Source organism: Lentinus tigrinus (assembly GCF_003813185.1).
Source record: "Lentinus tigrinus ALCF2SS1-7 unplaced genomic scaffold L226scaffold_2, whole genome shotgun sequence".
NCBI lineage: Eukaryota > Fungi > Basidiomycota > Agaricomycetes > Polyporales > Polyporaceae > Lentinus > Lentinus tigrinus.
The window spans coordinates 1157003-1167938 of NW_027137911.1; the positions used below are offsets into that span (position 1 = coordinate 1157003).

Genomic DNA, 10936 nt, shown 5'->3' on the forward strand with positions numbered 1-10936 from the left:
AGGCTGACGCAGGCACGGTCGGTCATACGGCTTCCTCAGAGTGCTATGATCGATGGCGAGGCGGCGATAGCAGCGAATGTAGAGCGAGCACTTCAGAGTATACTCGGCCACTTGAGTCTAAGGCCTTCAAGCCAACGCAGGTACAAGAGCTCCGAAATGGGCGACTTGCGGACCGGCGAGCCGGGATCCGGCTGTGTCGGGACTTGCAGTGGTGACGACGTCGAAGGAAGACCAGAAATCTCCTCTTCCTCGGTCACGACGAGTCCCTTTGCTGTCATCTCGCTCCTGCGAATGATGCGCTTGTGCGGGAATAGCGAGCGTGCAGTCTGGATATGACTGCGCACTGCTGGGTTGCTGATGAGGAAACGTCAGTATTAGGAAGGCAAGCAGATGATGAGAAGACCACGTACTCGTTGATACCAGACAAGATGTCCAGGATGATATTGTAGGCAAGTTCGGGGTTGACGTCCCGTAGCTCCTCGAAACCCCGAGATATCATGCTCAGAGACTCGATCTCCCGCGCATCCATATCATCCCTCGTTGCCTAGATTAGACTGTCAGTATGTCGCGTATATCATATGTGTATGGGTGACGCACCTTCTGCAGATATGGTAGTACCACTTCGTCCACTAGCGACTTCCCTGCCTTCTGCGCCTCGCTAGCCGCCCGCCTGTGGGGCGTCTTCGTGCTCGAAGGCGACGATGGCGTCGACGACGTGCTGCCCTCGCGGCTTCGCAGACTCCCCACGTACTCCTCCGAAAGCCGTAGAGAACGGATTGTGTCCACTTTCTTCACTGGACGAATGGTGTCCACGCCGCTCCCGATGTCGGCCTCTCCCAGCACAGTCCCGGATGTGACGTTATTACGTGCAGCATAGGAGGCGCGTCTCGACGACCGAACGGAGCCGGTGTAGGCAGGCGGTGGTTCAGCAGTATCAGCTACCTGCGCGTCGACTTCTTCTACGCTCTGTGAGGGCGTGATGGGAGCGGGGCTCGAGGTCTCGTCCGAACCATTGTCATTGATCAATGACGGGGCGTCCTTCTCGTCCCTGGGGTACGAGCGGATGACGACCGTGGAGTGACCAGCGTCCATATTCATGCCGAGGCCTCCGAGGGCCCCGGGCTGCAGAGGAACGTCGCTCCCTTTCGTCGTCGCAGCGGTGGTGTCGATACTTGCATGCGCCTCGTACGTGGATTCGTCGTCTTCAGCCTCGTCGTAGTCCTCGTCGGGGATCATCCCAGGGGGCATGATGTCCTTCGCCATGCTCCGAAGCGACCCCATGGCCGATGATGTGCGAATGGTGTTGAAATCCCACTCGCTGCGCATCGTCCCATCCCAAGCACCACTATTTCGGACGGTTGCCTGGTAGTACTGAGGGCCTTTGCCCGGGGCACGTGAGCGATAGTCCTGGTATCGTTCGATGAGCTCCGTGAGGTAGGACGTCTTGCGTGCGTTCCGAATGAACCGATGCTGCAAGAGCTCCTTCGTCGTTGGCCGCTGTAAATTAGGAATGACACGAGTGTCAGCATATATTAGGTGCTCGGCCCGGCGATCAACGTACCGAATGAGGATCCTTCGTCAGGCACTGCGCTATAAAGTCCTTGAAGCCCAGGGAGAATGCGCCCTCGAGAACGGGGGGCTTCGCCTTCGGGATGAGGAAGAGCACCCGCATGGGGTGGTACTCTGCCAACGGCGGTTCGCCCTTCGCCATCTCTATCGCCGTTATACCTAAACTCCATATGTCCGCTTTCGCATCATACCCTGCTTGCCGGATGACTTCTGGGGCCATCCAGAAAGGCGTACCAACGAAGGTATGCCTCAACGTGCTGGTGAGTTGAGCGGCTACACCGAAGTCGGCAAGCTTGACCTTGCCAGACGCGGAGAGGAGGACGTTTGCCGCCTTGATATCACGGTGGATGGTGCCTTCATTATGGAGATAGTCGAGGCCAAGGAGGAGCTCACGCATAATGACAGCGATATGCGCTTCCGAGAACACGCCAGCCTTCAACAAGTCGAGACAGGAGCCACCAGCGAGGAACTCCATCACTATCCACAGCTTGTACGCCACCACGAACGAGCCGTAGTATCTTGTCACATACTCGGAGTCGCACTGCGCTAGGCTTGCAATCTCTTGCTGAATCTCGGAGATGTCGTCGTCGGAATCCTCCAGGTCTACCCACAGTCATTAGACAAACTTCAGAAAGGTATGTGGAGCACGCACCGATTTGCTTGATTGCGACAATCTGCTTTGTCTCGTTGTGGATCGCCTTGTAGACCGTGCCAAAACTGCCCGTGCCGAGCTTCTCCAAGAGGGTGTACTGGCTGGCGGGGTTGCTACTGGGTATATATGGCCATGGCTCTGGGGACCTCACTTTGCGCTCGCCGACGGGCGATGGGGGCGGGGACTTGGTGAGTTGCTTGGGCTGGAAACTATGGCCGTCAGAACCACTGCTCGAGGAACTGTGCTTTTTCAGGAGACGAGAAGGAGGCATGTCGCGAGGGCGACGGCAGCACAGAGACTTGGCGGGCGTGGGCGGGGGACGCAGGGTGCGACGGGGGACGTCAGGAAGACGACGCACGTCGCACAGTGGGACCTTCTAGCGTGCACGTGTGCGAGACGGCGGGTGCAGCGACCACGCGGATGGGATGGAGAACACGGTAAATACGCCATCTCCCATGACGCTTCCATGCTGATTGGGCCGAGTACTATGACGAAAATCACGGCGTGGCGCAAGGTTCACTCACCATGATTCGTTAGGATCGTTACTTGTTACTTGAAATGTCTGTATAGGCGGATAAATAGCGTGATAACTAAGGTGGAAGCTTGATAGCGAGGCGTGTCGAGGGAGGAAGCGAAGGAACGTGCAGGGAACAAGAGACACGCGGAGTGGTTGCGACGGACACGGGGTTGAGAAGGGAGATTGCCGCAGCAATACCGTTGCCGGCAGTGGTCGGATAGGTGATGGATCGTCGGGGGCGTGGTTAAGGCTGAGCTCGCCGTGGCAGGTGTTGTGGACGCTGTCGCGGCGAGTGACGGCGCGCAAAGCGAGCGGCGGGACGAGGACAGAGGTGGGGGGACGCCAAAACGGCCGAGGGATCCTCGCAGGTGACGTGATCTCTTACTCGGCGGCAGTGGACAGTGGAGATCCATGCGCCCATCGGCCTTCGCCCATACAGCACCGGCCCGGCCGCTCTAGCCTCTCGCCCGCACTCGCGCCGCCGCCTGTCGTCCTGGTCTCCGTGCCAGCCATATACCACAAAGAAAGCCATTGTCCTCCTCACCGACTGGGACATACCTCCGCGACAGAGCGCAGATTGACAACGCAGAAGCTGTCAGAGACAATGCCGTGTAATCCCTGGTCACACATTTCGCACAAGAGTATTGGCTACGCATATGCGCATGTATATCGGCATGGCATGTTGGGTTGGTGGTGGCAGCGTATAGCATACAGATGGAAGGGAACAGACTCAAAGTAACATAGACACCCAGCCCCGCGACTCCCCCGCGGCGACCTCCTCATGCCTTCACCGCGTACTTCCGGATGGGGAAGTGGATGTCCTTCTTGCGCTGCTTGAGCGTCTTGAGCGATGCTTCGTGCTAACGATGGACACAAGCGATGTTCAGTCTGTCTGTCAACGCTTCCAGCGTACGCCAGACGCACCTTCGTCAGACGTCTCCGGATAGCGCGGGTCTTCTTGGGGCGGAGGTCAAGGGGGAGGTACTTCTTGTTCTTGTAGAACTCGCGGAGGTTTTGCCTCTGCTTTTGGTTCATAACAGTCAACACCCGGGCAATCGACTTGCGGACGGTGTTACTATTGACAGAGAACAATGAGGAAAAGAGCAAAGCAGATCAAGTGGGACCACGTACATCTTGGTGAGCTTTGCCGCAGAGCCACCAGCGATCTTCTGTACCCGGAGAGCCAAGAGCTCCGTCTTGAGCTCAGTGAGCTGCTTCGACAAGTCATTCTTGGACCTATAAGGCTGGCCATTAGAAACTGACAGGCAAAATCACAGCGTGACGACGCACTTGGACTGGAGCTCGTACGCCTTGACCTTGCCGGGCATTTTGTCGTTTGGGAGTCTGCAGATTGAAGTAGGGCGTCAGAACACATGTTCCTTCCAACGTTCAGTTTCCACCGGCGTATTCCAGGCTCGAACGGACGTGTTGCAGCATTACAGAAGCCTCCAGACGAGCCCGAAACCAGCAGCAGAGAGGGAAAACAGGATAATCACCTTGAGGAGTGTCGTAGGGGATGTACGCGCCTGGCTTGGGACGAGGATACAGAGCGTGGGACAATTTGACGTGTACTATCTAGTTCTTCCAGCCACACTCCCACGGCCGCGTGGTACCTTCCTAATTTGGCTATCAACGCCGTCGTCGCGCGTGGCGACGCCGGGGCTGAGAGCGGTGTCCGATATGCTTGTCTGCCACCACCTTCATGCTGGGGCTGCCGCCGTGCTCGCTGACTCACTTGATGCTCTCTATAACAAGCTTGCACTGGGCACCTGGCGTCTAGCGACATGTATACGTAGCCTTCTCTCTTTAGGTGGTCTTTGTGAGCGAGGCTGTGGGTGCTGACCGCCGCTTGACTTTCTCCCTCCTCCGCCATCGTCCGCCGTATTGCATGTCGCCGCCCCATCGCGTCGCTACGCGCATACACCTCGCGAGCTACCTTGAAGCAACATAACCATTCTGGCTTGACCAGTGCGGTGCGCGGCTTCTGTCAGTGTATCGCGATTCGTCACTTGACGAGCGTAATCAGGCCACCACGATACGATAACGCAATGTCTTCAAAATACCCCCCAAGTCACGACCTGCATACCCTCGCATCGCTCTTCCCACATGTAGATCCAGACGTGATCGCGTCCATCGTCCGCCACGAGCTCTCTGGCGCCGAGCTCTACAAGCTCGACTCGCGCCGCATCCTCGAGTCGACCTGGCACCTCATCGAAGTCACCGTCGACGAGAGCATGCTCTCCCTCCACTCCGCGCCCGCCGCCACCGAGACATACGCGACGCTCGACTCCCTCATCGTCCCTCTGAACGCGTACTTCTCTGTCCTCTGCGTCCATGAGCTTTCCCATTGCCAGTCGCCCATGCTCCCGTTCCACTTCTTCCGGTATAGCAGCCACCTGGTCAAGATCGCCGCGCAGTACGAATGGGCCGCAGTGCTGTCGTACCACCTCGCATCGTTCTCGCGCAGGTGCAAGGAGATGCGGAAGGGAGACTTTGCGGGATGGGGGCGTGTGGACATGGATCTAATGGAGGAGTTCCTTGTCCCGAACCAAAAGAGCCGCTATGGTACTGTACACACCTTCGCTGGTGCCTCTAAGTCTTGGGTGCTGATTGATCCGTGAAGACACGAGACACTAGAGGGTGTATTTCGTCGACGACCCCCAGGTTGCGACATGTTTGTAGTTCTGGAGCTATGATTAGACTTCCTATCTTCTGCTATGTCTTCTTCCCCTTTCCCCCTCCATTATGTGCTGTCTCCGGCGAACCAAGTGCTCGATATTCTCGAGTTCGCTCTTCACCACCTGTTTCTCCCTTGCAAGTTCCTGGTGTCGAGAAAAGTCCTCGGGGTCGGTGACGCGCTGGTGATACACGGCAGTGGCCATGCGCTTGAGCAGCTGGCGGCGAATGCGTAACAGACCCAACAACAGGGGTTCGTCCGGCTCGATGCCGTAATATTCTTTGTACTGCCTTGACGCTTGCAATGGGTGTTCTATGTCAAATGAAGTCGGGTCTAGCTCCGTCGGAGGCGTAGCTGTCTCTGCTGGAAGCGTGGATGGCTCGGTTGGAGGCGTGAATGGCTTGGTTGGAGGCGTGAATGGCTCGGTTGGAGGCGTGGATGGCTCGGTTGGAGGCGTGAATGGCTCGGTTGGAGGCGTGGATGGCTCGGTTGGAGGCGTGAATGGCTCGGTTGGAGGCGTAGCTGGCTGGGCTGGAAGCGTGGATGGCTCGGTTGGAGGAGGAGTGGATAGACCCCAAAAAGACATAAAGTCGTTGACTGGAGGTGTGGATGGCTCGGTTGGTGGCGTGGACGGCTTGGTGGACGTTGTCTTCTTCGGCGGTTCAGTTGGTTCTGGCTCTGGCGGGAGCACCAGTGGCGCTGCCTTCTCATTATGAAGCGCATCTCGCTCTTTCAAGAGCGCCTGACAAGCATATGTTGTCAACGATAGGGTCTATGATACGAGAGGAAGAACTACACACCGTCCAGCTCCTCGGCGCGGTCTGACGCTTCTCCAGTCGTGAGCTACGTCGCTCATGTTTCACCTCCTCCGCATTGCTGACCACCAGCAGAACGCTCAACGACTTCCCGGCCCACCATCGCACCAATGCAGACGCACCTCTCTCCTTTCAGTTTGTATAGCCCTAATATGTGCCTACTAGTCTTGTCCCGCCAAATCCGGGCTTGAGTCTCCCAGCTGGTCAGAGCCACCTTCGCGTTCCTCTGTGACTGCATGATGTTCCTCTGTGACAGCATGATGCGGTCGTTTTGTTTGATCACGACGGAGCCGGTCTTCTGAACTTTCCACGCCAGGTCATGTAGGTTTACAAGCTGGCTGCGTAGCGACTCCATTGACTCGGGAGGAAGCAGAGGATACGATGTGGCAACAGACGGCGAAGACTGCCCTGAGACGACCACGTCTGGCGGACGAGATGTTGTATCCCTGGTCTTCCTCAGCTCGTTGGCGAAATCAAGGCTGGCGCGCCGCAGTTGGGTGAGCTCCATGTTGAGAGCATGGAAGCGTTTGACGATGAGGAAGTATGGGATGGATGCCAAAGGGAGGAGTATGAGACCATCCTTGATAGTCAGAGGGCGGTGAAACCAAGATGAGTGTCCTTCCGGTTCTCGGGCTGCAGAGGTGTTCGGTTGATCAGCGGAGTTCGACGACATCCGCGATGGCCAGCTAGAGAGGGTCAACGAGGTGATGAGGCAAGAACATGCGAGGCGAAAACACGCGTGTCATGCTCAGAGTTTCGAAGAAGGAGGCGGCGCTCACCGCCAACGCGTACAATATCCATATTTGGACATTAGAGCGCTCTCCGCAAGGCGAGCACCGTGACTTATGTACATGAACTGACTCTCTGGTGCAGGTGGTTAATTTACGCACACTCGGTACCACATATATGATATGAGATGTTCACTGAATCGATGAGCAGATCATAACAACTCCTGGCCTTCATCTACGCTTCCCGATCTTGCATGGTCCCAGCGGTCCTCTCCGGGTCCTGAGTCGGCCCTTCTGACCCAGGAGAGGGAACAACTTCTGGATGTTCCCGCCTGGCCTCCGCAATGTTCTGTTTCTAACGGGCACGCTGGTGAGCAAATTATAGCTGCCCTGCCGCACACATGAAACATACCGTGGTAGTCAATTCCTCCAATAGCCGCTTCGCCAACCCCCTCATCCGCTCGATGCCCCGTCCATCATCAGGACGCGGTACCCAGCCTTGGCGCATCTCCACCTCCTGCATGAAGGACGCAATGTCCGCAAGTGACATCCCCAGAGCAGTGGCGACGCCCTCACTATTCGGTACGTATCAGCACGATGCTCACAGATGAATCGAGGACATCGTATGCGCACCGTCTTTGCTTCTCCTTGAGCAGTACCTCCATCGTAGCAGAGACGTGCCTCCTCCATGACTGGGCTTGAGTCTCCCTCTCCTTTGCGACCGTGTTGGCTACAGACAGCGTATTCTTGAAGTCGCTCGCCCGTATGCGTGCCTCCCGATCTATCTCCTTCACCGTCGCCATCAGCTCAGACAAGCCGTTCTCCACCTTCTCGAGTCGCGTCTCGCACTCTTTCATCGCCGCCCGGTTGGCCTCCACCTCCGACTTGAACCCCGCGAGTAAGGCTCGGTTCTCCTTGAGTAGTTCAACTACTCTCTTGGAGGCGGCGGCGTGTTGCTGAGAAGTCTCCTGGGTAGACATCCTGACTTCCTTCACAGCAGCCATACTCGCCTTCCGGAGGTCTGCGATCTCGGTTCGTAGACCAAGGGCATGCCGACGTACGAGCACGTATGGAATGATGGCAAGCGGCGCGAGCGCAACGGAGAACACGATAATGGTCTTCACTGGATGACGCGGAGGCGGGCGTCCGTTCGGAGTGTCTCGATTGGAGGTCATTGCGTTCGGTGGTGCCATAGTCGAGTCTTCCTTGTTGTGACCCCCTGTATACGCGAGACTTGCAGTAGTGGACGAGTCGTGAGTTACACGCGGAGCACACATTGCTTATATCGGGCCACAAGATGGGAGAAGGAGACAAGGTTTGCCCAACCAGGGCCATTAAGTAGGATTGCCGCACGCATGTGCAAGCACTGTACTCACGGCGGTAACATATCGTAGGTCCACGTGATAAACTCGTCATATACATCGTAAGTACGTTCGTAAGCAGGGGAGATAGGCTAGTAATACACGAGGTATCTATGTTCTCAGCGGCAAGCAGAGATGATGTAACCAAAGGATGAGATAACAACAGTGTCCAGCAGAAGATGCAGCGATACAGAACCAGTGCGACAGAGCAACAGAGCACGAAAACGGAGCAGCGAGAGAATGACACAGGAGAGTATGGATGAGGGCGAAAAGGCATGATGGGGCGGTCGAGTAAACGTCATGAAGCAGCCTTCTTCTTGCCACCGCCGAATATGCGGCGGATGAAGGCGAATCGAACTTTTTTCTTCGGAACCGTCGGTGATGCCTCCTCAGGCTTCACCGGTAGCCTAGCCCTGAATTGTCAATCCTCGCGCTCTCTGGTGTTAATGGAAAGCACTTACTCGTCAACATACACGGGATAGCTTCTCTTTAGCTCCGCCTTCACAGCGAGTATCTCATGCTGGTTCGCATCCCGGATGGCGTCGGGAACGTTGAGCTTCCGCCGCCATACGGCCATGCTGTTACCTGAAGGCGAAAGGAGAAATACGAAGACAATGACCTGGAACGCAGGATCATACAAGGTGACAGAAGATTGCAGGGTGGAGTCGAGCGTGCTCTGGAGGTCGGAAAGGGTGATCCAGTCGAAAGCTGGCTGCGACGAGGTCCCCATGACGGAAGGGACTCGGAAGTCAGCGTTCGCGATCAGTGCACCTCTCTCCCGTGTTTCAAGGAATCGTTGCAGCTGTTGGTAGGGCTAGTATGAGTATGAATATGTTCTGAACGGTGCACAATGACTCACTCCTATGGCAGCGAGACCATTCGACATGGCAGCAACCCAGCGCAGAAGGGAGCCGACGCGAGGATCCTTGTCCGGGTTGAAGCCCCAGCGAAAACGCTCCTTTGCTGGCCGATCGCGGTTGAACAGAGCTCGCTCCGCGGGCTTGAGTGCTTCGCCATGGGACTCGACGAAAGCATTTTCTCCGAGCCCGTTGCGAGGCGGAGCAAGTTCGAACACGGTTGTCTTCATTGTACCAGTCAATGAAGGTATGGTCCCGGTCGCCATCTTCATCGTACGGGAGACAGGAGAGGGTGTCCAGATCTGTTGATGCATTTGTCGAGGCGGGGATGTCCCTGGGGCAGGGGCAGGTGCATGGGGGTGTGTGCGTGAGGCGGTGGTAGAAGGGGATCGTGCATAGTCAACATTGGGAGAGAAGCGTACGCGTTGAGTGCCACCACCGTATCCGCCGGCTTGACCGCCCCAACCGTCGTCGGCATCGTCTTCCCAATCATCGTCATCCTCATATTCTTCATCCTCTTCTGGTATTGTCGATGCCCGTTCTCCGCCCCAAGTGTCTCGTCCCCAGTTCGCCCAACTGTCCGCATACTGAACCGGTTGCGGTCGACTCTGTTGATGACGGCCACCTTCGCGAGCGTTGTTTTCCTGTATGCTTCGCATAATGCTCTGCTGCTCTGCAAGGAAATGAGGATCGAGGAGCCCCTGCTGGCTAGGGTGGAATGCTTGTTGCGATCGACTGGAAGGAGGAGCTTGCTGTTGCCTACGAGGTTGAGGTTGCGACTGCGGGAAGTAACCCTTAGCTTGCTGATTTGGGTCTTGCAACAACGAACTTAGGATTTGGGAACGCTGCTGTTCGGATAGCGCCTGCCTGGTTCCGCCGCCGACAGCAGCGCCCTGGGCCGCATGGGGATGGGAAGTAGCTGCAGAAGGTCGTGTATTTACCATTTTCACTTCATTAGCCCAGTTTGCCCATGCCGGTTTCTGCGCAGGAGGCTTTGGTGCTGCGGGTTGACCCCAAGTGTGTGCAGGTTCTCCCCAAGCATGCGCGGCAGGGGCGGGTGCGCCCCAGCCTCGGGAAGGGGACATGGTAGGAACGGCAGCGGAGGGATGGAGAGAGGTGGGTGCGGGCGCTTGCGCGCGCGACGGAGACTGTGTGTTGGCTGGTGCACCGCCTCTCTGAGTCTTTGAGTTGCCTCTGACCATTCCATACACACCCAGACCATTGCTCGCTGGTGTTGGTGGTTGTCCCCATTCGCCAGAGGCCGCTGGTGCGCCCCATCCACCGCCAGTAGGAGGTACGGGATCGCCCCAGCCCCCGCCAGTAGGAGCTCCCCACCCGCGGGCATCCGCTGGCTCGTGCGCGGTAGAGGTAGGTTCTGGTTGCCCCCATAGTTCTCCGGATTCTGCTGCACCTTCGCCCCAGTCATCGTTGTCATCAGCATAATCATCCTCGGAATGTGCTGGAGCTGGCCAGTGTCCAGGCGCGCCTGTGGGGAATGGGATGAAGTTGCGAGGGGATAAGTCCATATCACAGTGAGAGATGGTGGATATGGGATGGTGGGGAGGACATGGAGCGAAGCGATGTGAAGGGCAGAGATGAACTTTTGCGGCAAGGTACTATATGAATTGGCGTCACGAACCGTGTACGTCGTGCGCGGTGGAAGATTGTGCGTGCGCGTCGTGGACCGCGGCCGAAGGGTGCAGGGCTATGACCTGGGGTACTGCAACATGCTGAACCACGGTCTCTGCCGGCTGGGCTTT

The 10936-nt window shown here is 57.0% G+C and overlaps 8 protein-coding genes across 8 annotated transcripts; 1 reads left to right on the forward strand and 7 right to left on the reverse strand.

Annotated features, from left to right (window-relative positions):
• Positions 1 to 92: 92 nt before the first annotated feature.
• L226DRAFT_519090 (Pkinase-domain-containing protein) lies at positions 93 to 2492 on the reverse strand (the record flags this gene model as incomplete). The annotated part of the gene is made up of 5 exons (XM_067678571.1): positions 93 to 354; positions 411 to 544; positions 598 to 1497; positions 1562 to 2172; positions 2222 to 2492. 5 exons carry the CDS (start codon positions 2490 to 2492, stop codon positions 93 to 95), a joined length of 2178 nt encoding a protein of 725 aa, XP_067541651.1.
• Positions 2493 to 3347: 855 nt separating this feature from the next.
• L226DRAFT_529530 (60S ribosomal protein uL29) lies at positions 3348 to 4276 on the reverse strand. Its single transcript, XM_067679629.1, has 4 exons — positions 4029 to 4276; positions 3870 to 3974; positions 3663 to 3813; positions 3348 to 3598 (listed from the first exon to the last, which is right to left on the reverse strand). The coding sequence occupies exons 1-4, from the start codon at positions 4064 to 4066 to the stop codon at positions 3518 to 3520; spliced, it is 375 nt and encodes a 124-aa protein (XP_067541652.1). The 5' UTR covers positions 4067 to 4276; the 3' UTR covers positions 3348 to 3517.
• A 510-nt stretch (positions 4277 to 4786) lies between these two features.
• On the forward strand, positions 4787 to 5359 carry L226DRAFT_565889 (uncharacterized protein; the record flags this gene model as incomplete). The annotated part of the gene is made up of 1 exon (XM_067683837.1): positions 4787 to 5359. The coding sequence occupies one exon, from the start codon at positions 4787 to 4789 to the stop codon at positions 5357 to 5359; it is 573 nt and encodes a 190-aa protein (XP_067541653.1).
• Positions 5350 to 6208, reverse strand: L226DRAFT_129127 (uncharacterized protein). Its single transcript, XM_067672248.1, has one exon. The coding sequence runs from the start codon at positions 5999 to 6001 to the stop codon at positions 5444 to 5446; it is 558 nt and encodes a 185-aa protein (XP_067541654.1). The 5' UTR covers positions 6002 to 6208; the 3' UTR covers positions 5350 to 5443.
• Position 6209: 1 nt separating this feature from the next.
• Positions 6210 to 7192, reverse strand: L226DRAFT_129126 (uncharacterized protein). Its single transcript, XM_067672247.1, has 2 exons — positions 7010 to 7192; positions 6210 to 6916 (listed from the first exon to the last, which is right to left on the reverse strand). The coding sequence occupies exons 1-2, from the start codon at positions 7081 to 7083 to the stop codon at positions 6268 to 6270; spliced, it is 723 nt and encodes a 240-aa protein (XP_067541655.1). The 5' UTR covers positions 7084 to 7192; the 3' UTR covers positions 6210 to 6267.
• L226DRAFT_529532 (uncharacterized protein) lies at positions 7053 to 8258 on the reverse strand. The gene is made up of 3 exons (XM_067679630.1): positions 7592 to 8258; positions 7371 to 7533; positions 7053 to 7313 (listed from the first exon to the last, which is right to left on the reverse strand). The coding sequence occupies exons 1-3, from the start codon at positions 8131 to 8133 to the stop codon at positions 7194 to 7196; spliced, it is 825 nt and encodes a 274-aa protein (XP_067541656.1). The 5' UTR covers positions 8134 to 8258; the 3' UTR covers positions 7053 to 7193.
• A 518-nt stretch (positions 8259 to 8776) lies between these two features.
• On the reverse strand, positions 8777 to 9442 carry L226DRAFT_452893 (uncharacterized protein; the record flags this gene model as incomplete). The annotated part of the gene is made up of 2 exons (XM_067675097.1): positions 8777 to 9121; positions 9179 to 9442. The coding sequence occupies 2 exons, from the start codon at positions 9440 to 9442 to the stop codon at positions 8777 to 8779; spliced, it is 609 nt and encodes a 202-aa protein (XP_067541657.1).
• Positions 9100 to 10855, reverse strand: L226DRAFT_129193 (uncharacterized protein). The gene is made up of 4 exons (XM_067672249.1): positions 10118 to 10855; positions 9599 to 10069; positions 9179 to 9510; positions 9100 to 9121 (listed from the first exon to the last, which is right to left on the reverse strand). Exons 1-3 carry the CDS (start codon positions 10700 to 10702, stop codon positions 9445 to 9447), a joined length of 1122 nt encoding a protein of 373 aa, XP_067541658.1. The 5' UTR covers positions 10703 to 10855; the 3' UTR covers positions 9100 to 9121; positions 9179 to 9444.
• Positions 10856 to 10936: the final 81 nt, after the last annotated feature.